Source organism: the organism of the source record quoted next, unplaced genomic scaffold (assembly GCF_019419815.1).
Source record: "Pyrus x bretschneideri cultivar Hongxiangsu unplaced genomic scaffold, Pyrus_bretschneideri_v1 Contig24, whole genome shotgun sequence".
Classification (NCBI taxonomy): domain Eukaryota; kingdom Viridiplantae; phylum Streptophyta; class Magnoliopsida; order Rosales; family Rosaceae; genus Pyrus; species Pyrus x bretschneideri.
The window spans coordinates 5,730,344-5,753,362 of NW_025999546.1; the positions used below are offsets into that span (position 1 = coordinate 5,730,344).

Below are 23,019 nucleotides of genomic sequence, written 5' to 3' on the forward strand. Positions count from 1 at the left end.
TTTATTTTTTATTTATTTTTCATTTTATTATTGTTAGTGCGAAGGGAGAGCTTGAAACTAATACATAATTTAGAAGGAGGAGGAGTTTCGAGCCCGAAATGAATGGATAGAACTCAAACACTTTATCCATTAGGATATTGGACCGTTTAGTGATATTAGAGATGGAGAGGCAACTAACACTTAGAGCTAGTTTGGTAAGGGCAGCGGTAGCGGAGGTGTTAGAGGTCGGGGTTGTGGTTATAGTTGTGATGGCAGTGATGGGATTGTGGTTATGGTGGTGTTGGTGGCAGTGGCGGCCATGATGATGGTGATGGCTGTGGTTGTTGTGGATACAATGTGGCAATTATGGTTGTGATGGTGGTGGCGGCAACATTTACTCACGATTGCAATGATGGTTGTGATAGTGGTGGCGGCAATTATGGTTGTGATGGTGGTGGCGACAACATTTACTCGAGTTTGATTATGCAGAAGCATCCAATAATTCCCATAACAAATTTCTTAATAGATATCTAAAGATAAAACGGAGTCATAAAGATGTTAACGTTTTACATTAGTCACTAATCAAATGTGCTATGTAATTTAAAGGCCAAGGGCATAACCACCCTAAAATGTGCATGGTACCACCTCATCACGGTTTCTTAAGCACTGTCGTGAGAAGAGGGGCGGCAAGGCAATGTCTCAGTTTTAGGCACCATCTGGCTGGCTAAAAGGGTTGGCGATCTCATCTGTACCATCTGTCGGCGACACAAGCATTACAGCGGTTCCCCTACAAACCTGACACCATAATATTGCACACTCAAAACTTGTTGTACGGTACCTGAGCAAAATAACCAGTAATATAATACTAAATCCAAAAGAAGGAAACACACACAAGTGCTAATGAATTCCCAAAAGCTATCTTACTTTGCCAAATAGCTAAAAGGTTTGGATAGTTCACTGGGCACAAGCACTTTGCCAAATAGCTAAAGCGGGAACTGAGTTTCTGATTTAGTGGAAAAATGCATATGGAGGATTATATGGATTGGAAAACTAGTTCCGAGATTCACTTTGAGTGGAAGCTTGTGAAGCTTAAACCGAAAAATACGGCCCCTTGAATGGCATAAGAAAGTTTCAGCAATTTGCTCAACAAGGAGAAAACAGAATATGCAAAGCAGCTTTTAGCAGCTGATTAAATGATGGATTTGTAAAGGAAATTCGACTCACTGTACACAAAAGAAGGAAGGACCATAGACAAGTATTTGAGTAAGTTTAATGGACTTGCAGTCTCTGTCGTGGCAAAATTGGCACTTTTATTCTCAAGGACGGTACTAGTTGGACTATTGTCTCAAAAATAGGTTGAAATTTGAAGTTGGCTACTAGATGGGGAAGGGAACTGAGGTACCAGTCAGATAACTCAATTACATCAAGAGACAATATTGAAGCTGAAGTTATGTGTGTCAAAGTGCCCACAGATTCATGTCACATTATGTTATAAAAACCATAGTTGTACGATGACATGATGCATTAAATAAAGCCAACAAGTATTGGTCCGAAGAGTAAACAAGAAGTATACAAGTTTGCATACTCTAAGATAAGTCACTAACCCCCCAAAGGATCAAATGAATTTTTCACCTTTGAGAAGTTTCAAATTATGAGCAAGCAATGGGTAGTCATGTGTGCATCGTCTGAGAGGAATTTAAAGGATAAGCAGCCCTAGAATTGACTGAGCAGAACTTTAACGACATTTAAAAGACTTCAAAGTGCAACTTAGTGATGATTTTGCAGATGAGTTCTCCATTGATAAAATGCAAGAAGCATGCCAGAAGATTAAGTTCATCTAACCATGATCTTTTATGCTTAGAAAAGTTAGCATGTTGGTCCCGTGCCCAACAGAAAACTTAACACTAAAAAATAAGCTCACGTTTCGCCCCTAGATGCCTCAAAATTCCATGATATGCTATAGAGATAAGAAAAGTACCCAAAAGGCAAACTATATTCAAGAATTAACACAGTTTTTAAGCAAGATTCCAACCCAATTGAACTTGAAGTTTCCGTGCCTTAGTCATATGAAGGGTACTTTGCGCATTTGTTTTGATTGTACAGGCGCACTTGTTTTCCTATTCTTCGGAGCAGTACCCTACTGATCATACACGCCGACTTGTTTTCCTAATCTCAGAGCTTTGCCCTATAGTTGGATCAGCATGGGGGGTATTCCCCCAATTCTAGTCAAATATAGTTGACTAATAAAGCAAGGAGACCCAAGCCATTTTCTTAATATGCTACGCTTCTCTTGGGTCTGGTGATTATTCTTTCTTTACTAATTTTCCACCCTTTCTTCTAAAAAAATACTAATTTTCCCCTTAGATTTTCATATCTCCTCTTACTACTATATTCTCACAGCTGTGATCAGATAATCAGAAAGTATCACAACCAGGCATACCATAAATCCTAACAACTTTAGGCATGGTTGAATACTGCTAAACCAGCAGCCAAAATCTCAACGTATACATGAAGTTCCTGCGCTGTATTTTTAAAGATCCTACGACAAAGATATACTAGAAGAATACATACTATGAGGCCAAGGCGCCTGGTCTGATCAGTGGTCTTCAATGGATCATCAGAATCTGCAAAGCAAGGGAAAGATTCTCAAGTCAACTAAGCATTCACTGCTGTAGGAAAGTTCCAAAATCGTGAAGTTTAAACACACACATCGTAAACGGTTTCTGGAATGCTGTGAAACATTTACCTCTTAGAAACTCCACCGCTTCATCTAGGACAAGGTTTAACAACTGGTCATATCCTTTCAGAGTCCCTGTCACTGTAACCAAATTCACAACAGAAAATCAAATTGTGCGTATAAAATAGGTCATAAGAAAGGTGTTAAAAAAAGAAAAAAAGAAAAAAAAAAAAAACTCCCATTAATATTTTCCTAACGAGCGCGACGTAAATCCTGATGACATTAGTTTCTCTTCAGTGTCACCACATATCCTGGATCATATCATAACAGATTTACCGTACAACATACAACGGGTGTGGGTTTCTACATTCTAAATCTTCGAGGTTGTTTGATTTGGATCTTGAAACCTCCTATTTCGTGTTAGATAGAACCAAAAATTGCTTGAAGTATGACACCCTGCAAGAAAAACACCTAACTAACCCTATCGCTACGGCTAATCAAATAACCAATAACCAACAGCAATGTGCAGATAATCCAGAATCTAAAATTAACCAACTAGAATTCATTTGAAAAATTCGGCAAAGTATAATAACCTTGTCTGCCGCCGGTGAGCTTGACTTGGACACCTTTGTCCACAAACTTGGCCAGGTCCAAAACTGTTTCTTTCCTCCCTGACTGAAACAAAAAAACACAATTTCAAAATATAATCAAAATTTTCAGCTTTTTTTAATTTTTATAAATCTTCGCGGGTTTCAAAATTACCATTTTTCTTCAGCTCCGTTCGGTTCAATTCGCCGATGAAGCTCTCCACTCAAAAACCCTAAAATGCTAGAAATTTTTGGGGAAAAAAAAAAACAAAAAGTTAGACAATAGGATGAACCAAATGGGAGTCCATCAAGTGAAAGTTGAGTATAAAAATGTATAACATTTAATCAAAACCTAGGGTTTCTGAAAACCCCAAAAGAGATCGAGGACTACTTTAAGAAATTTTGTAAGACAAATTACCAGAAAAAATTAACATAAAAAATTATAAGATCTAAAGAGAAATACTGCAGAAGTGACGCATACGAGGGTGAAAGTCAGTACCTTTATCTCTGTGATTTGGAAAATTAGAGAGATATGAGACGGTGAAGAAGATGAGACGCTTTGGCAGCTTAGCAGGAGCTATTAGAGTAGTTCAGGGTTTTGAGTTTTTATTTTTTATTTTATTTTATTTTTATATATACAAAATGAGGTTTTACCGATCTATCTTTTGTATTTTCCATCATTAATAAAATTGGATATGCATAAAGCATACGACCGCGTGGAGTGAGATTTCTTAATGGCGGTGATGCTAAGATTGGGGTTCAATAGTAATTGGAGGAATCTCATAATGGGATGTATATCATCGGTGAACTTTGTAATTCTGCTTAATGGTCAGCCCAGCGATAACTTTGCTCCTTCCAGAGGTCTTCGCAGGGAGATCCTCTATCCCCATACTTATTTCTGATGGTGAGTGAGATCTTTTCTCTACTTATGCAGCAGGCATGTGAGATGAAAGGAATTGAAGGGATACAACTGAACTGCATCGGTCCGACCATTTCTCATTTATTTTTTGCGGATGATACTCTCATTTTTCTGAAGGCGGAGAAGGATAATTGCTGAAATCTAGTTCGCTTAATTGATGAGTATTGCTCTGCATCGGGCCAACAAGTTAACTTACATAAGTCAAATGTGTTATTCGGCCATAATGTTCTTGCAAGTTTGGCGAATGAGTTAACAGGTATTTTGGGAATGGACAAGGTTGATGATACCTGGGTGTCCCGACAATTTGGGGCTGCTCAAAAAAATGTGGCTTGGCTTATGTGAAGGGGCGCCTTTTGGGGAAATTGCAAGACAGGAAGAAGTCTACTCTATCAACTGCAAGGAAAGAGGTTTTGATCAAGGCGGTGGCACAAGCTATTCCAGCATATCCTATGAACCTTTTCAAATTCCCCATAACTTTCTGCAAGGAGCTTGATGCTATGATAGCTGACTTTTGGTGGGGACAAAAAGAGGGAGAACATTGGATCCATTGGGTCTCTTAAAGAGAAGTTGTGCCTTTCTAAAGCCAATAGTGGGCTTGGGTTTAGAAATTTTGTGGACTTTAATGACGCTCTACTGGCAAAGCAATGCTGGAGATTAATTTCTGAACCGAATTCCAAGGGGGCAGAGGTGCTTAAAGCACGATACTTCCCCAATTGTTCGTTCTTGGATGCGGAAAAGGGTGGCAGAGCGTTGTGGGCTTGGTTTAGCCTATTAGCCGACAGAAACATTACTTCGATGAGCATATTGGCAGATTATGAATGGAAAAGATGTGCGAGTTTGGATCGATAGATGGATTCCTTCCGCTTCGTTGGGCCGACCATCGCCGATGAAAGAGGTACATGTAAGCTGAAATACAAGGGTGAATTCTTTATTAAGTTCGGAGATAGGTGGATGAAACATCCAATTTTTACAACTGTTTGTGTCGGCTGAGGATTATGATGCCATGTTAAAAACTCTGATTGGTGATCCAGAGCTCAATGACAGATTGGTGTGGCCTTTTGAAAAGAGGGGAATTTTTTCTGTCAAGTTAGGATACCATTGGGTGGCTTCAAGGAGACCATCTCATAGAAGCTCCGGTCCATCGTCCTCTACATCTATTCCCAGCTCTCTCTGGAAGGTTATATGGACTATATATACAACACCAAAGGTTCGATGTTTCATGTGGAAAACCCTTCACTTCGCCATTGCAACCATGGCGAACTTATTCAAGAGGAGATTGGCGCAATCCCCTATTTGCCCATTGTGTTCTTTACACGAGGAGTCGGTGGAGCACTTATTCCTTATGCGCTCGTGGGTTGAATTAGTTTGGTTTGGGGGTGCTCTTAATTTAAAAATTAACCGTGCTCTGATCACTACCTAGGCAGAATGGCTAATTGACATTTCTAGGATAAATGAGGGTTATAAGTCAGAGGTTACAACGAGGCTCTCCTATATTGGCTTCACATGTTGGCAAATCTGGAAAACTCGTTGCAATGCGTTGTTTAATCATGTTCCGGTTAACCCAAGACAGGTAGTCATCTCAATCGCTAACATGGCTGGAACTTTCAATAAAGCTGCTTGCCCAGTGCGTTGCACCTCTTGGCTCAATTCCCCTGGTGCTGTTGAGGTCCATCAGTCTCCGCCTTGTCCTGAGTTTATCAAAATCAACGTTGATGCCAGTTGGAGGTCAAGTTTGCATGATGGCTTTGTAGGTGTGGTTATGCGGGATATGGAAAGAAACTTTATGGTAGCATGTCAATACTTCATCAAAGCATTTAATGCAGCGGTGGCGGAAGCAAAGGAGCTTCTCCATGGATGCAAATTGGGTATCTCCCGAGGATGGAACTCGGTTATCATCAAATCTAATTCGATGGAATCCATTGCCAGCCTCAGGAATACTTCAACTCTTGGTAGTTGGGAAGACTTCCCCATTCTTATGAAATGTAAAAGACTGGGGGATAATTTCCAAACCTGTTATTGGTCTTGGGTTCCAAGATCGGCCAATTGTACGGCGAACTTCATTGTGTCAAGACAATGTAGGGAGATGTGTGATGTTATGTGGGTTGATCGACCTCCATCTTCCTTAGTTCATGTTCTTTGTAATAATGGACTCCCATGTCTTCCCTAAACACCCCAGTAGTGTGAGTGGTGACGGTTTTTAGCATTGGATGCGGCGTCATTGCTCCTTGGACCATTCACACTACTTTCTGCTTTTGCTGGTTCTCAGTTGTTTGCCTTGTTGTAGGCTCTCTATATTTCTCTTTGGCTTCTTTGCCCTGGTTCTATGGATTCCCGTTTCCCAAAAAAAAAAATTACTTTAGGACAAGGATCTCTCCGGAGGGATTTGACGATCAATTAATTATGTTTGTTTATCATATATCGTACGGTTAGTTTCCTTAGATACTATTTATATTTAATTTAAAATAATTTATAACCGTACAATGTATGATGAACAAGCACAATTGATTTATCCTACGGATCCCTACAAAAAAGAATCCTATTTTATTACTTTACATTTGCAATAAAAAAATTCCGTAAAATATTTATCACGTGGACCACACATGAGTCATTTAAAAAAAAACTTGAACTCTAACATAGAGAAAGTAGAATTGATCCGTCGAGGTGAGTTTAATGAGGTGCAAAAAACTTGAAGTCTAACATAAAGAAAGAAAGTAACTATTTATAAAGTTCAACTGTAATTGACTAAAATTAAAATTCATAAGAAAAGTCTATAAATCGACTAAGACCTCTTTTAAATATTATTTTCTAAATAATTTAGCTAAATCACACAATTGCCAAAAAAGAAAGAAAAAAAAAAGGGTACTAAAAAAGGTTAGCAGATGGAAGATTGCATAATTTAGTATTGAACTCATCACAAATATGTTGTCTTCTCATGTTATAATATGAGGATTATTACTATCAAAAAATTTACTCAAACCCAGAATTATATTGTGGTATTTAAACCAACAAAACAACCTGCTCACATGTTTAATTTTTCAGTATAACATTCTCAAAATTGGTTTAAGAACAAGGAAAACTAATGAAAAGGACTTGAAAATTTTGAACTTTAACGATAAGAACAAAATAAAGGGTAAAATAAATAGTACTAGGATTGACTTTTTAGTGTAAAAATATGATTTTTCGTTAAAATGAATAGTACCGAAAACTTTTCGTTAAAATTTTCTAAAAAATATCAGTCACATTAACATTCCCTTCATTTTAAGTTGTTATCCTAAATTTGGGCTGCGGTGTTTAGTTGGGTCTGGCCCAGTTTTTCCAAAACAAACCCAATTAAAGAATTGAAAGCAACCAGAAAGACAAAATTAACCTTGCATCTTTTTCATAATAGTCAGGACAGTGGTGTAGTTTAGTGGAAAACATAAGGGTATTTAATGAAATATCCATCAGTACATGATCGCCCTATCACTAAGCTAAAGCCCTAGGGCTCATTGAGCAGCCGACGGAGAGCAAGTTCAGTGCAGCAGGGAGGAGAAGGTGAGCTCAGAGCTTTAACAATGGCGGAGAAGGGCCGCGGCAAGGGAAGAAAGGAGGAGGTCGTCACCAGAGAGTACACTATCAACCTTCACAAACGCTTGCATGGATGGTAAGCCCTCAGAATTTTACTGATATTTTGTTCTTGGTTTAGATCTTAGTTTAAGGAGGTTAAATTGATTTTGATCTTTGTTTTTTAATGGTTTTATTTTGTGGGGTTTTTGAGCTAAAAGTGATGAATTAACTGTTTTATTGATTGCATTTTTTAATTAATTGGGTCATGGATCAAAATCTAATCTTTGGAGTGAGATAATTAGGGTTTTTAGCAGCTTGATCATTTTTTATTTATTTTATAGCTTCTTTCATTTCCTGAATCATTGGAGAATTCCTTTGCAATGACAGTTTTATGTTTACTAGGGTATTGATTAGTTGCTTGTCTAGAATGCTTATGTTTACTAGGGTATTGATTAGTTGCTTGTCAAGAATGCGAGATCTTCATTGTGCCCGGAACACAGGGCGATATGCCATATAAGTGGAGGGAAGGTTTTTTTTTCAAGTTTTCATGACATATGGCATATGTGCCCGTGGCCGGGCACACTGAAAAATCTCTCCACAAGAACATTGTTGATGGTTTGTTCTTCGTAGAAAGTGAATTGTTGATTTGCCAACATTCTTTTATGACCTCCTAGCCTCTGATTGTTAGAGTTATTGGCGGCTTAAATTGAAGGGTTTTGTGGGCAAAATGTGCCTTGCTTGTTAAATATTGATTACATTCTTGATTTTCGACGTTGCCCAATTGGACACAAGGTGTAGTGGTGTATTAAGTTATGATGCACTGGTGAGAAGCCTGACCGTTTAGTGATTTAGAAGACTGAACGGTTACTATTTTCAGAAAGCTTCGTTAAATAAAAATATATGGTTCTCCGAATTGCGTTGCAGGCTCCATTTCTGCAGCAGTATTTCTTTATATGTTTTCGCAAAGTTCGGCATTAGGTGGGCTATTTGCTTATCACACTGTTAATTATCCGTTGTCTTAATTCCCATGCAGCACATTTAAGAAGAAGGCACCAAATGCGATAAAGGAAATCAGGAAGTTTGCTCAGAAGGCTATGGGAACCCCTGATGTCAGAGTGGATGTTAAGCTCAACAAGCACATATGGAGCCGTGGCATTCGGAGTGTTCCAAGAAGGGTACGCGTCCGCATTGCACGGAAGAGAAATGATGATGAAGATGCCAAGGAAGGGTTTTACTCGCTAGTCGCTGTCACGGAGGTCCCTCCAGAGGGATTTAGTGGTTTGGGCACCAAGGTGATCGATGAAGAAGAAAGCTGAACTCCGTTTAAACCCCCGTTTTTGTTCTAGTTAGGTGATCCCAATTTCGGTTGTACTTTTGTTTAATTGAGGATGTGTGGCCTGGTTTTGTCTGTCCTTGGAACTTCTAAATCAGAGTTTTTGAATGGTTTAATTAGTGTTTTGTCGGCTTTAGTATATCTCGCGTCACGAGATATACCCCGGGTAACATTCTAGAATTTACCGGGGAGATTCAAAAGGTACACCTTGAAGGTGACCCAAAAGACTCTTCCAAGTTGTCCGACTTACGATTCAAATTCCTTTTGGCTAACGAGGTTTAGCTGATCAAGTTATGGTAAAGCAATGATTTTGTCGAGTGCATATCTAAGTTTACCCAAGTTTACTAGAGCTCTGCTCTCCACTCTCTACATCCATATTCGAATTCTTGGTGAATCATTTCTAGTCCACTCTAGTTTTTAAATTACTTTTAATATGTATTGTTTAAACGTGGCAAGCTTTCAATGTAATGTTCTTTTAATTGGATATAGCTTGCCAAGTAGTCTGGAATTTTTTTTTTTTTTTTGAAAATGATATTATCTATACTAAGAGGTGAGGGAGTGGGTTGAGCCTTACTGGGCTAGCCATAAAGAAATGTGGTTCAAATTTATCTTTGACGAGAATCGAACCTAATACATTTAAAGAGAAATATCACTAGACTGTAATATTAAGTAGCAAATTTTGACATTTTAAAGAAGGGTAGTGCTAGGGAGACTAAAATTTTAAATCAAATGATGTGTTACCAATAAGAAACAAGCACGTTAATTGACATTTAATTAATAATCTAATCATCTACAACTACATCATTTAGTTTTAAAATTTTGATCCCCAAGCATTACTCTCTACAATCTTCACCGTTCGATTCTTATATTTAATTTTCAACGTTCAATTTTTTTAATTCAATCTTTACTGTTTATTTTCCGGTCGACTCAATAATCACGCAATATTTTTTAATCCTCTAAAAGAAAAATAAAAAATAAAACTAATGAAAATGACTTGAAAACTTTGAGTTTTAACGATAAAGACAAAATAAAGAGTAAAGTAAATAGTACCAAGATTGACTTTTTAGTGTAAAAATATAATTTTTCGTTAAAATAAACAGTATCGCAGTTTTTTTTTATTAAAACTCCCAAAAAAAAAAAAAAAAAAAGGGAAAAAACCACTTTCTTTACGACATAACTCTTTTTTTTCACAGTTTTACTCTGCAGCGCCAAGAAATTGTGCCCGCGAAGTTTCTTTTAAAACAACAACGTCCTGCCAGTCCTCCTGCCCAAAAACAATAACAAAACTCGCAGCCAAACATGCCCGCTCAAACCCCAGAAGTTGCAGAGCCACTCACCAACATTCACTGGCAGACACAGAGAGAGAGCTCGCGAACGATCATCAGGATGCCGTTAATCTTCTGCATCGTACTCTCCTACGGATAGAGCTAACTTCCACCGAGGTAATTTCTCTCTCTTTCTCTCTCTCACTCTTTTACTTTTGCGATTTTTATAATTCATTTTTGTTGCAAATTAGGGATTTCAGAGAGGGGAAGTGGAATTGTGAGTTCTTAATTTTGAATTCGGCATTTGGAAGGGCCAAGATCCACACTCACTGCGACCAAACAGAACCCTAATGTTTCAAACTGCTGATCGTATATATTTATTCATTTGAATCTCGAGCTATGTTAGTTCCTCGCAGTTTTTCGAGCTTTATGTGAAATTAATTGAATTGTCTTTGCTTGATTAGTGTGGATATTAGGCATTGTGCTTTCTGCTTTTTGGAGATTGTTTGTCACTTGCAATAAGAGATTTTATATTTTTCGATTTTAGCTATGGCTGCTTGTTTTGCTTATTTTTGGTTTTTGTTTGTTATGTAAAAAATTCAGAGATGGACTCTCTCAAAGTAGGTTGTGACCCCATTGACAGTGAATTGGATGGTGTGGACTATGTCTCTGGGCTTAGTACTTTACTCGTTGCCACGATTCAGGAAGCCAAAGACAGGATTTCTCAGATTGAATACGTTTTCTGCAACCAGCTTTACACATATTTCCAATCTAAGTCTAAAAGCTTCCAGAAATTCGAAAACCAATGGAAAGAGAAAGAAAATGATCTCTTATGTCGAATTGAAACACTTAGAGTTGAAAAGCAACAAACCCTTGAAGAGAACCGCTTACTCAAGCTTGACAAGGGAAATCCATCCAAGGAACAGGAAGAGAAGGTGAACCAACTACTCGCCGAACTGAAAGGTGTGCAGTTCAAAGGTAATGAGCTTGAGCGAGTGCTTAAGCAGAAGTCTACGGAAGTAGATAAGGGAATGGAATTGGAGAGTAAGTTGCTCGGAGTGATTCAATCCAAAGACGCTGTCATTATGGATAAGGAAAAACAACTGAAAGAGAGTGAAGAAAGTAGAAACATGCTTCTTGCTAAATTAAGTGATCTTGAAAATAGAGTTGATGAACTCCAAGAGGAGCTCGGGGAAAAGATTAACCAAGTAACCAAAAGAAATGAGCTTGAAGAGAATTTATTTCGAAAGGTTGAGCATCAGTCTTCTGAGATCATGAATAAAGAAAAGCTTTTGAATGATCAAGAAGAAGAGAAAAAACTTCTCAGGGCCAAATTGGAAATTTTGGAAGCAAATGTTGATCGACTCCAAAAGGAGCTCCTTACAAAGAACAATGAAGTGGAGGGTTATCTGAGGGAGAAAAAACAGTTTCTAGCCAAAGTAACTAGTTTAGAGGAAAAAGTTGATGAACTAGGCATGGCTGGCGAAGTGGCCAAAAGAAGGGATTCATGTGAAAAGTTACATCAACAGATTGAATCAATGACCTCGGGTTTACAGGCTGAGAGGAAGAAGTACACAGATCTTATTGGTGCTTACAAAAACCTGAAATCTCAGCACAAGTATCTCCGCACAAAGCTTGGTCTTACAAGGGAGAATATGCTACCCCAGAATAAGTTGGAAGATAGAAGTGATTTGTTGAGATACGACCAAAATCCATCAACTTCACATGGTATGATGCTCTTTCTGTTTTGTTCTTTCCATCTTTATTAGTCTTTTGAAAATGAAATATAAATACTCCAAGGGAAAATGTGTGTTAGTACAAACTACAAACTTATGATGATCTGCCAAATGTTGTTTTACTGGATAATTTTGGGTCCGCTGATTTTCGTCTGTTACCTTTCAATTGAAGTTGTTGTAAGAAATATGTATTACTGGAATTTATGGTTCTTCCAATTATAGCTTTACTAGATGATATTGGGATGGCTGATCTTGCATGTTACTTTTGAATTGAAGTCCGTGTGGTATCTTTTACTTTTAAAAACATTTTCGATTCCTAAGTTTATAGTAATAGGGGAATAGCACACATGCACGTAGCTTTAGCTTGTCTTTCGGTTTTCCATTGGGATTTCATTTCCTGGCACCCTTGTTTGATCGATTCATCTATTGCAAATTGTAGATCTTGTCGAGAAAAATCAGAATGCTTCTGTGTCAACTTTATGCACAAAAAAAGTCAGGAATGAAATCAATTGTATCAATAAATTGGAGGAGGATGTGAAAGGAGGCAAGCCAATTCAAGCAGCTAGTCCTATCTCTTCTACTTCCTTCTTCCCCATTGCACAAAAATGCCCTCCCACCTCAAAATCTGCCCCAGTAGCTGGGAGAAAACGGCCTGCTTCCAGCTGGGTGGATACTAGGAGGCGTCAAGGCCAAGATGGGCCTGACCCACACGATGATTTTCTTGATACCCCACTTGAGAACATCAGAGTAAACTTGAATAAAGCCACAAAGGAACAAGTTCCTGATCGTCCAGTTCCAGTTCCAGCTCCAAATGACATGAATCTAGATAGCTCAGATGATGAAACACAGGATGTTAACGCTGTAGTTAGGCCACAGAAGCAGCAGATGCCAGCTCCAGTGGCCGGTAAAAATGGTTTCAAGTTTGTAGAACCTGTAAGAAAGAAAGCTGAGCGGGAAAATTTGAAAGGAGTTGAATGCAAGCAGTGCAAAAAGTTCTATGACGCTGTCCTTCCCAACGAAGGCGGTGGTAAGGACACCGATAATAATAAGCAAAATTTTCGCTGTGAGCACCATGAAGGTGTTTCTCGTCATCGGTATAGGTATGCTCCCCCTCTTACTCCAGAAGGGTTTTGGAATATTGGATTTGAATCTGAAATGTGATATTGAGAAAATTTTTATTCATTCTTTCTTTTCGTAGATCATTGATTTGTAGTGATATTTAATTACATATAAAAAAAGGTCCAAAAAACTCTTTTCCTAGAAATTTGTCAACCTTACAAACAGTAGTTTCATAATTTGACATCCTCTTGTAATATCCTTTATTACAGGGCACAGTATTTAAATTTTAATTTCTGAATTTGGAAATGTAAAATCATCTGCTAAGTATTTTAGGTTGAGAACAGAACACTATGGAACTTCCTTGGTTCTGAAAAGCTTATTTGTTTTGAATATCTAGACCCATTAGATGATGATATCTTTATGTGCTAAACGTCTTGATCTACTTGTCAAGCAATTCTCGGTTGCCTTTGAACATGCTTATATTTACCTCATGTATTACTTATGAGACTGTCATTAGCATTGCTTGCTGTTTAGTTTGTGCGTTTTGATATAGCTTTGAAAATGCATAATCATGTGTATAATTAGGTTAAATGAGTTCTCCACAATTAGAACTCTGAGCGCGTTGCTGCAACACCAGTTTCTCTTCTTTGCTGTGGTAGACATTTTGTCAAGTTCAGAACGGGTTGTTAGGACTCACCCGTTGTATAAATAATTTAAGAAAAACTAGAGTCAAATTGCATGCATGACTAAACATTTTCTGTTATGAAATCTTATCCTGATAAAAGCTCTTCGGGTTAGCTCAAGTGTCGAGAGAGGGCCGGAGAGTAAATTAGGTTTCGTGTTAAGTCTATAGTTCGATAAGAATGGCAAAAATATCCATGGGTTTGGATAACCACAGTTACCCTTCCATTTAAAGTTCACGGTTACGGTTATGGGTAACCGTTTAGACGAACAAACTGTTATGGGTATAACTGTTTATCCATAAAATTTAAATGGACGGTTATGGATATTACTCGCTGTTATAACGGGTGTCCATTAATTATGGGTATTACCCTGCGGTTATAACGGGTATTCATTCACCCATTTAATTTAATATATGTAAAATTTAAAAATAAATAAAAACCCTAAATTTTCAATCTCTTCGCCAGACTCAGAGTTTCAAACACCTAGTCCCCCACTCATCTTTCCCTCCTTGCCGTGCTTTGTCTGTGGTAGTAAGCTTTTATGCCGAACCATGTTAATCTATGATGTATCATTTTCGCCTACAATGGTAATATTTAGTACTTTGTTAAAATTTGCTTCTGTTTACGCATAGAAGGACACCAAATCAAATACAGGAAAGAACACAAATGAGTCAGTTCCATTGACCTTTCTACTTTTAGTAGTCTAACTTGTAGCACTCGCATTCATCTCCTTAGTTGCTGGTTTAGGTACTCACTGTATATTACATGATGTGGTTCTGCATTGGATCGGATCTTATTGGCGATAATGGTAATGCAGAAGAGTATGTATACATACATAAATACGCATACGATCCTATAACATCTGATTTTTAAACTTTGTAATTACTTAAAAATAATGTTTTAGATACGAAGTACTAATCGGAGCAAGTCTTGATGTATGAAAATAAGTGTTATGAACTTAATCGGAGCAAGTCTTGATGCATGTTAAAATGTATCTATGAAGGTATTTAATTGTCAGAAAATAAAAATTATGACAAATTTTTCTTTTGTAATTTTTAAGTTGTTAAAAAAAAGGCATGTAGACAGGTGAAAAATGGGTAAATGGTAAAAAAAGGAATAAACGGGTTCAAATATAGGTAAACGGATAAACGGTTATGATTAAATAGGTAAACAGTTATGGTTAAATGAGGATACGATTATAGTATGGTTAACCGTTTATAAACGATTATGGTTATAAGTATAACCGTTTATATAATTACCCAACAGGTAAATGGTTATGCGGGTATGAATATAAACGATTATGGGTAAATAACCACGATTATCCACCCGTCGTTACCCATCCCTAAGTCTGTTGTACATTTATGAAGAAGCATGGATGAGGAAGACGTCCCCGTATCCGTATTAAAGGAGGCTTGATTGGTTTTACAGACTGTCTGTGCTGCTCTCTATTGAATTCTTGGGACCCAAATTCCTTTCAGCTATCCAATTTTGGCCTCTGTGAATCCAGACTGGTCTTGTGACTCTTGTCCCCCAGTGGGGTATGGGGTGGGTGTATTTGGCGTCAACCCGCGCATCTTAGTAAAACCATGCTCGTCTTTGCCGCTGTGCTCTGGGAGTTAACTGTGTCTGTCTGCACTGTGAAATCTTGGGGTACTGTCAGTCTGTCACTATTTTAGTGAGTAAATTCAACGGGAAAATGGGCCGCAAATAGTTAAGAGGAAGAGCAAGTATTCTGGACATGCATATGTGCGTGTATTTATTTGCCGTGTGAGATTCTCGACCTAAATGGAACATAAATGGTGGCAACTTAATGCTTCGGAACTACCATCCTCACACATGTTGAATTTTTTGTTTGGATATTTAGTACAGAACAGCAAAAAGTTATTTTACGAGGTTGATTTTTGACTGTTTACGCATAAGCAAAGTCACAATGCATCAATTGTTCGTGCTTAAGTGAATGATTGTAATATTTTAATTAATCTACAAGATTGATTTATGTCATTAGTGCATGCATGTAAGGAGCTCACAGTGCATCAATGGTCCGTGTATGAGCGAGTGACTAGCATTTTTGTTAGCTAATTTCTTTTCATTAATGCATGTATATAAAGAATTCAGAGTGCGTGAACAGTGTGTACAAGCGAATTACTGTAACACTGTTGGTTACTTTTTATTTAAATGCCTTGCTTTCTGTTGTATTATGTAGCAAAGACTGTTGCTACTTTTTATATACTCTTTTTTTGACACATCAAAAGAAGAAAAGATGGTAAACTTTTGAGCTTTGAGAATTGTAGCATCCTAACTTTCTGAGTCGTATCAAAGCGTCATCCTAATGTCCTCCATTATTCCATGCATTCATCGTAGAGGAGTACAGATCCTCTTTGGGTCTAAAAAGCAGAACTTAAAGATCAAATGATCTGGATCATTGAATTTTGATCTAACGGTTGTAATTATTATAATTTTTAGAAGAACTTTTTGTTTGTAGCTGTTGAATAAAATTTCAAATTCAACCGCCTGAATTATTTGATCATTGGATTTTTTTTTTTTTTAAATCCATAGAGGATATGTACTCATCATAGATATATAAGTTGCTCGCAATCTTTTCCCACCGACTTCAAATCTCAGTGTCTGTGTTGTGGGAAAGTTATGATGCCCTTCACATGCCTTGGGTTTGTCTTTTGCCAAAAGCTAAAACAACCACTGCTCCAAAGTTAAAGCAGATACAAAAATCCTTAAGTTTCATTTTCAATTGCAAACCAACTTACTCTAAATTCTTTCCTCAATACTGCGTCTCAGCATTGAATGGTACAAGAAATAAAAGGTTAAAATAATAATAATAATAATAATAAAAGATGTAAATAGTTGTAAAAATCAAAATTAACCTCTAAACAGTTGTAATATTGAATGATAAGTAGCATTGAAGCTATACCTATCAATTCGATCATTTCCAAAATGAAATGTTGTCAAATTGCGTTCAAACGTGTTTACATATTTACAATCGAAAATATAACAGTATAATTTTTTAAGCAATCACATGTAAATTGTGAGGACTATTATTTGTATTCTAAATTAGTCATTGTGCACATTACGTATTTTAAACAACCGATTTTATTACATGACAACTCATGTTTAATTATATTGATCGATTATGTTCCTCTACATCTAATATTGGGTAGACCTCATGCAATAATTTCCTAACTTTAATAAGAGGCAATTTTTAAGCATTTGAGATTACTAAGTAGATAATACCATTTCCCATGCAAATAGTGCACAGTATATAAATAATACATTACGAATATCTCTCTCTCTCAATCTTATGAAAAAGATATTGTACGTGATGCTCTATTTCACGTGCATGCATATGCATTTCTGCCTTTTTCTTTGTTCTTTCAACCAAATTATATAGAACTTAATACTTTTTTTTATAAAATTAAAAAAAAAAAAAAAAACACTAAACTAAACCACGTAATAAATGTTACAATACACAGAAATTATATAAAAAAGCGCATATGCCCGGAACTTCGGGGTGAAACGAAACCGGTACGATAACTTATACAATCCATAACGGCAGAATCCACACGATCAACAAGTACTCAGCGGGTTCCCGCAGAGGCAATCATTGTTGGTAAACGACGACGCTTCCTGGTGATCGAACGGGTTCCCCACAGGAATGGCCCCGCACAGGTGGTTGTGGCTGAGATCCAAGTGCCCGATATATTTCGCCGCCGACAATGAACCGGGTATCGGCCCCTTTAAATTGTTGTACGATAAATCCAGTGCCATAAAGTACGAATTTCCGTGGAAAACGTCCGGTATGTTACCTTCGAACCCATTTCGGCTCAAATTTAAGATCCCCATACCCCGATTGCTCAAAAGGGACGCTGGCAATTGACCCGAAAACGAGTTTCTGTCCAAATTCAACGTCGAAAGAACCTGCATTTTCCCAAGACAGTCCGGTACATAACCCGACATTTGGTTCCTGGACAGGTCCAGGTCGGCCAACCGGTTCATGTTGCCAATGGAATCGGGGATCGACCCGATGAGCTGGTTTCGGTTCAGCAGAGCCCGGCTCAGCATCTTTAGTTTTCCGAAATCGGCTGGTATCTCCCCCGTGATTTGGTTGTTGCTGAGGTCCATGTGCATTAGCCCGGAGAGGCCAACGAGACTCGCCGGAATCTTACCGGAGATCTGGTTATCGGCGAGGTTGAGGACTGTGAGCATCTTGAGGTTGCCAATATCGGCCGGAATCTCTCCCGTAATCTTGTTTCCGACGAGGTCGAGAATTCGGAGTTTGGAGAGGGTGGTGAGGCATTGGGGGATCTTGCCGGTGACTCCCTTCCAGTCGGCGAGAACGAGGGTGGTGAGGTGGTCGAGTCTGCAAATTTGGGGCGAGATCGATCCTGACATGAACCCGGACTGACCGGATTTCGTGAGTATGGGGTCCTCCGACTCGCCTCGGAGATTAATGTCGACGACTCGGCCGGTTGTGGGATCGCAGCTGACTCCGTACCAGTTTACGCAGCAATCGGTTCCGACCCAAGAGTTGAAGATGCCCAATGAGGTATCGGTGAGTCCGGTTCTGATGGATTGAAGTGCTGCTAGGTCTGACGGGGAACAAGAAGAGCTCACAGTTGAGACAATGGCACAGAATGTTACCACTGAGATTAAGAGCAACCTCATCATCTTCATGGTAGAGATAGAGAGAGAGAGGTTCTCTCTAGCTGTTCACTTGATAAGAGTGGATGGATGTCTGTGACTGTAAGTGCTGTTGCATGAGAGAGAGAGAGAGAGAAGGGGAGATGGGGGTTTGGAAGTTGATGGAGTGAGATGTATAATATATATGCAGGAGCAGCAAGGATGTGAGGGCAACAGAGGTTCACTGTGCATGTGCTTACAGGTTTAAGGATTTAATTGAAAATGGATTTGCACATGCAAATGTTGATTAACAATGCATGCATGGACATTACGAGAGATTTTTCAGTGTGACGAGAACATGAAGTGTTACATTATGTGTCATTATATAAATAGTGAGATATATGTGTTAAAAAGTTAATAACTTAAAAAATAAAATTTTCCATCACTTATATCAAACACGTGGTGTACCACTCATATTCCAATCACAGTAAAAATTTTCTCCACCAATACAACTTAATTTTAGGTTTTTTTTTAATTTTTTATTTATTTTTTGGACTGGTTCCCCGATGAATGAATCCCATGTAATATAATAATACTCATTTACCAAAGCAAATTGGTTTGGTTGTGAAAACTTTGCGCTAAAACTAAAGGTGGCCATGGTAATTTTGAGGGAGTGATTTCCGTCATTTCACCTTTCACCTTTGGCACGCCCCTTTTGCTATTGATTCTTCTTTTTGTTGAATACACCATCCAGTACCTAAAAATAATAATATTTATGTATTCTGGTATATGTTCTATATCCTTATTTTCTAACATTTAACAATTTAACTTACTATATAACATAATCGTTTCTCAAAAAAAAAAAAAAAAAAAAAAAAAAAAGTGTGCATAAAGTTAAAAACGACGTTCATAAATCATTTTTCCATAAAAAACTGAATCAATACGGACCACATTACATTGTAAGTTTTTTTTGTTTTGTTTTTGAGATAGAACCTCAAACCCAATCTCAATACTCACCAATGTGGCCATGTGATTCCCTCAAATAAATAGGCTAGTAATCCACCATAGGAAGATTTGGAGTCCTTTTCCACATTTTCTGAGTTCCTCCTAATTAATATCAAGATATCTTTAATGGCTCGTCTACGTAACTATAATCAAATTTTGGAGAGGTTGAATTGAGGAGGAGTTGAATGGGGTAGGATTAAAATCAGATTTCTGTCGAAACTATCTATTAAAAATTTCAAGAGTCAGAATAGGAATAATATTGAATTATATAGTTATTTACTAATTCACATGAATCACAATAAAATCACAATGAAAATCAATGTGATTGCTAAAATGTCCATATTATAATACTTTATTGGGTGATTTTGTATAAAATCAATTAAAAGTTATGATATTAACAATAGGTCAATCAAATTTATTGGAATTGTATATAGGTTAACGAGACTTTAAGATACATTAAAACACCTCAATCAAATTCAAATTACAAAGGATACCATTACTATATAAAACACCATACCTTTCCATCTCTTTCTTTGTAAATTGTGCCTCCCACCACCTTCAACCTTCCCCGCCTCCCACCACCTTCAACCTCCATTTTTTGGACGCTGCAACGCAATGTTTGTTTCCTGTTCTGTGATTGTGCATTCAGATTCAAATAGGTTTGTGGATTCAGACACTTCGTTGCAGTATCTGTAGCCTGTTCTGTGATTGTGCATTGACATTCAAATACGTTTGTGGATTCAGACACTGCAACACATTGTCTGTTTCTTGTTCTGTGAATTCAGACACTTCATTGCAGTGTTTATTTCCTGTTATGTGATTGTGCATTGAGATTCAAATAGGTGTTTGGATTCAGACACTGCAACGCAATGTCTGTTTCTTGTTATGTGAATTCATATCGAAAACCAGTGAAGAAGAAAACTGGAATGCAAAGGAGGTGCCCAGAAAACTTCAAATAGTCATAACGGGTTCATTTCTCAACCAAATTCAAATATTCAAAAGCCAAAATAAAGCTCAAGAGGTAAGGAATAGAAATATACCTAATTGAGGCTGAGTCATGACCCAAGTTGGCCGAAAAATACCTGCAACCTTGCCGGTCCTTCATCGGAAACAGGGGAAAATTTCTCTGAGTTGACTTTCGTTTAACCTTCACCAAATCAAACGGATTTTCGCATTCAAACTTTGGTATAAGATCATAACCATAAAAAGGAAGAAGTTCATGAGTTCCCAACCCTTACCTAGTCAGAAAATCACGAAGCCTTGCCAGAAAATATGGAGCTAGAAGTTTGAGTTCGAGTTCGTAACCTGGGGTCTCGGTTTTAGTATTGGGATATTGGTGGACTTTGTTGAGGTCGAGGAGGCCATGTTGCATTCATAGAGAGAAAGAGAGAAGGATAAAAGAGTCAAATTTTAACTACATATAATGACTTAAAGCACATCTGGCACTCATCATTGACTTATGTCTAATTAATAAAAATATGTCATTGATTAAGTTCAAAACAAAAACATGCCATTGATATATGACTAAATAGTATTTTTTTACTAAATTACCTTAATTTATTTTATATACTAATTCTGTTTTATTTATTAATTTTTTTTTGGTAAAACTATATTTTATTTTATTTTATTTTAACTTTGTGAAGGGCAAAATGTGGTGTCAGGTTAATGTGAAGGGTAATTCTCGAATTTTAGAAACAAATGGTATAATGGGAAGGAAAATTTCATTATGATTCTCCTAATAACCTAAAATTCAATTCTCATCAAATTGCAGAGCATCCAATTCCTCCAAATTTTGAAGTTAGATTCCAAAATTTGTGTGGGTTCCCACCAAATTTTAAATTCCTCAATAATTTAAAAATACCAAAATATTCTGTAATCGAAATTCAATTCCGTATTTTTAATCTGATTTCTCTTGCTTAAATGTGCCATGAAATGAAATCACAAGTTTCGATTAACTAGCGAAGCAAAGCAAAGCATGATAATCCAATCCACACATATATGTCCCTACCATGATACCAATGTTTCAATTAGATTTCAAATCCAATGATTGAAGGGCTTTTTCCCTCCCTAGTCTAATTAGTGTCCCTACCTTATTATATATAATCCTCATTGAACCAATTAAACGTCTTCACCAAGTAATTATAGTATACACTCTAATCATATAATAATATCGGTCATTAAGTTATCACCCTAATTATTTCTGACACCGAAAGATAATTTTTCTACAAAAACCATAATGGCTTTAATTACTTTGTCAATTATTACGATCCCCATTTGCTTTTCAAATGATGCAATGATCAATTGAGATTGGTCCGTTACAAGGTTTCAATTAAAATAAATAAAAAAAATTTTAACGAAAAGTCCACGGAATTGTTCACTTTAACGAAAAATCATATTTTTACACTAAAAAGTAATACTGGTACTATTCACTTTACCTTTTATTTTGTCTTTATCATTAAAACTCAAAGTTTTCAAGCCAATTTCATTAGTTTTCCTATAAATAAATTCTACAAATCCCTGGTTTGGACTTTTTATTTCTATATTTCTTTTTTCTTATTTTGCAATTTTGTGTGCCGATCTAAAATGTCTATTTTTTAAGGTCATCTTTGAAGATTATTTAATTTAAAATAATTTAATCATCTACTTATTATCCTATATATATAGACCACGTTTTTAGTTACACACTACAATTATAACAACGTTAATCTAACATCTAACGATTTATAATTTGGAAGATTTTCCACAAAATTAGTCCTTAGTTGATCACATCATGCATGTAGACTAATAATATTCTCTATTATTATTGAATCTATATCATTATTCAAGACAATCATGATCATTATCTTAGCTTATAATTATCATTCATTATTGAAGACTTATTCTTCCATTATTAGCTTATGTTTTGTTTTCTTTCAGTCCACTACCAATACATATGTACATCGACTTATTTGGTACGCATAACGGTTTTTTTGGGTTTTTTTTTTTTTTGCTCAGTTCGGTTCCACAGTTTTCCGGTTTTCACTCACCATTACTAGCTATATGGGCCTAACAATTTGTTAAATGCTTGTGTTTATCATTTTGTAAAATAGATATTCCAGTTCATGGAGTCTCCAGTGTATGTGTCTTATCCAATATCCACCCTTTCGGCACCGAAACTTTTAACAAAGATGGGTCCTTGCAACTTGCAACTTTGTCTTTGTCCCCACTGCTGCTGCTGCTCTACTCTACTAAATTTTGATCGATATATGGAGGTTCATTATTTCAGCCTTCATTTATTTGCTCCTCTTTTCCTGCTCGTTTTATTTATTTGAAAACCATTCATGCTGGTTCACTAATTAACCAAGACTTAGTTTCTTTGTTAATGAATGAAACCAACATCTCCAATCATGCTCATTATTTTTAAGTCGAAATATAACTGTAATTTTCTTGAATCATGAAATGTAGGTGTTTGCATCTGATTTTACATCGGTCAATACAAACGAAGTTGTTGAATGAGTAGAGTTTTAGACCATTAGAATAAATGGAAAGCAAATTATATCCATAATCTGGAAGCAAAACAACGCATGTATGGATCCAATTGAAAGTCGTGGACAACAAG

At 36.9% G+C, this 23,019-nt stretch overlaps 4 protein-coding genes across 8 annotated transcripts; 2 read left to right on the forward strand and 2 right to left on the reverse strand.

Moving 5' to 3' along the window:
* Positions 1-481: 481 nt before the first annotated feature.
* LOC103945850 (sm-like protein LSM7) lies at positions 482-3,905 on the reverse strand. The gene is made up of 6 exons (XM_009356435.3): positions 3,743-3,905; positions 3,419-3,484; positions 3,250-3,331; positions 2,726-2,797; positions 2,551-2,603; positions 482-774 (listed from the first exon to the last, which is right to left on the reverse strand). The coding sequence occupies exons 2-6, from the start codon at positions 3,419-3,421 to the stop codon at positions 685-687; spliced, it is 300 nt and encodes a 99-aa protein (XP_009354710.1). The 5' UTR covers positions 3,422-3,484; positions 3,743-3,905; the 3' UTR covers positions 482-684.
* A 3,728-nt stretch (positions 3,906-7,633) lies between these two features.
* On the forward strand, positions 7,634-9,177 carry LOC103945849 (60S ribosomal protein L31-1). Its single transcript, XM_009356434.3, has 2 exons — positions 7,634-7,805; positions 8,742-9,177. Exons 1-2 carry the CDS (start codon positions 7,717-7,719, stop codon positions 9,022-9,024), a joined length of 372 nt encoding a protein of 123 aa, XP_009354709.2. The 5' UTR covers positions 7,634-7,716; the 3' UTR covers positions 9,025-9,177.
* Positions 9,178-10,167: 990 nt separating this feature from the next.
* On the forward strand, positions 10,168-13,357 carry LOC103945848 (protein gamma response 1-like). Of its 5 annotated transcripts, none has more exons than XM_048586046.1 (4): positions 10,168-10,483; positions 10,558-10,707; positions 10,910-12,034; positions 12,482-13,357. In XM_048586046.1, exons 3-4 carry the CDS (start codon positions 10,912-10,914, stop codon positions 13,201-13,203), a joined length of 1,845 nt encoding a protein of 614 aa, XP_048442003.1. In that variant the 5' UTR covers positions 10,168-10,483; positions 10,558-10,707; positions 10,910-10,911; the 3' UTR covers positions 13,204-13,357. The 5 variants fall into 5 exon arrangements, with proteins under 5 accessions (XP_048442003.1, XP_048442002.1, XP_048442005.1 ...); XM_048586045.1 differs by having other exon boundaries at positions 10,558-10,653; XM_048586048.1 differs by having other exon boundaries at positions 10,567-10,707.
* Positions 13,358-17,005: 3,648 nt separating this feature from the next.
* LOC103945846 (DNA damage-repair/toleration protein DRT100-like) lies at positions 17,006-18,591 on the reverse strand. Its single transcript, XM_048586398.1, has one exon. It carries the CDS (start codon positions 18,468-18,470, stop codon positions 17,364-17,366), a length of 1,107 nt encoding a protein of 368 aa, XP_048442355.1. The 5' UTR covers positions 18,471-18,591; the 3' UTR covers positions 17,006-17,363.
* Between the last annotated feature and the right edge of the window lie 4,428 nt (positions 18,592-23,019).

Coding starts and splice junctions, on each gene's coding strand:
- LOC103945850 (XM_009356435.3), bottom strand. Junction 2,604..2,725: donor AGCGGTGGAGTTTCTAAGAG/GTAAATGTTTCA, acceptor CTTGCTTTGCAG/ATTCTGATGATCCATTGAAG. Junction 775..2,550: donor CCAGGCGCCTTGGCCTCATA/GTATGTATTCTT, acceptor TTATGGTGTCAG/GTTTGTAGGGGAACCGCTGT.
- LOC103945849 (XM_009356434.3), top strand. CDS start 7,717: ATGGCGGAGAAGGGCCGCGGCAAGGGAAGAAAGGAGGAGGTCGTCACC. Junction 7,806..8,741: donor CACAAACGCTTGCATGGATG/GTAAGCCCTCAG, acceptor ATTCCCATGCAG/CACATTTAAGAAGAAGGCAC.
- LOC103945848 (XM_048586046.1), top strand. CDS start 10,912: ATGGACTCTCTCAAAGTAGGTTGTGACCCCATTGACAGTGAATTGGAT. Junction 12,035..12,481: donor AAATCCATCAACTTCACATG/GTATGATGCTCT, acceptor TGCAAATTGTAG/ATCTTGTCGAGAAAAATCAG.
- LOC103945846 (XM_048586398.1), bottom strand. CDS start 18,470: ATGAAGATGATGAGGTTGCTCTTAATCTCAGTGGTAACATTCTGTGCC.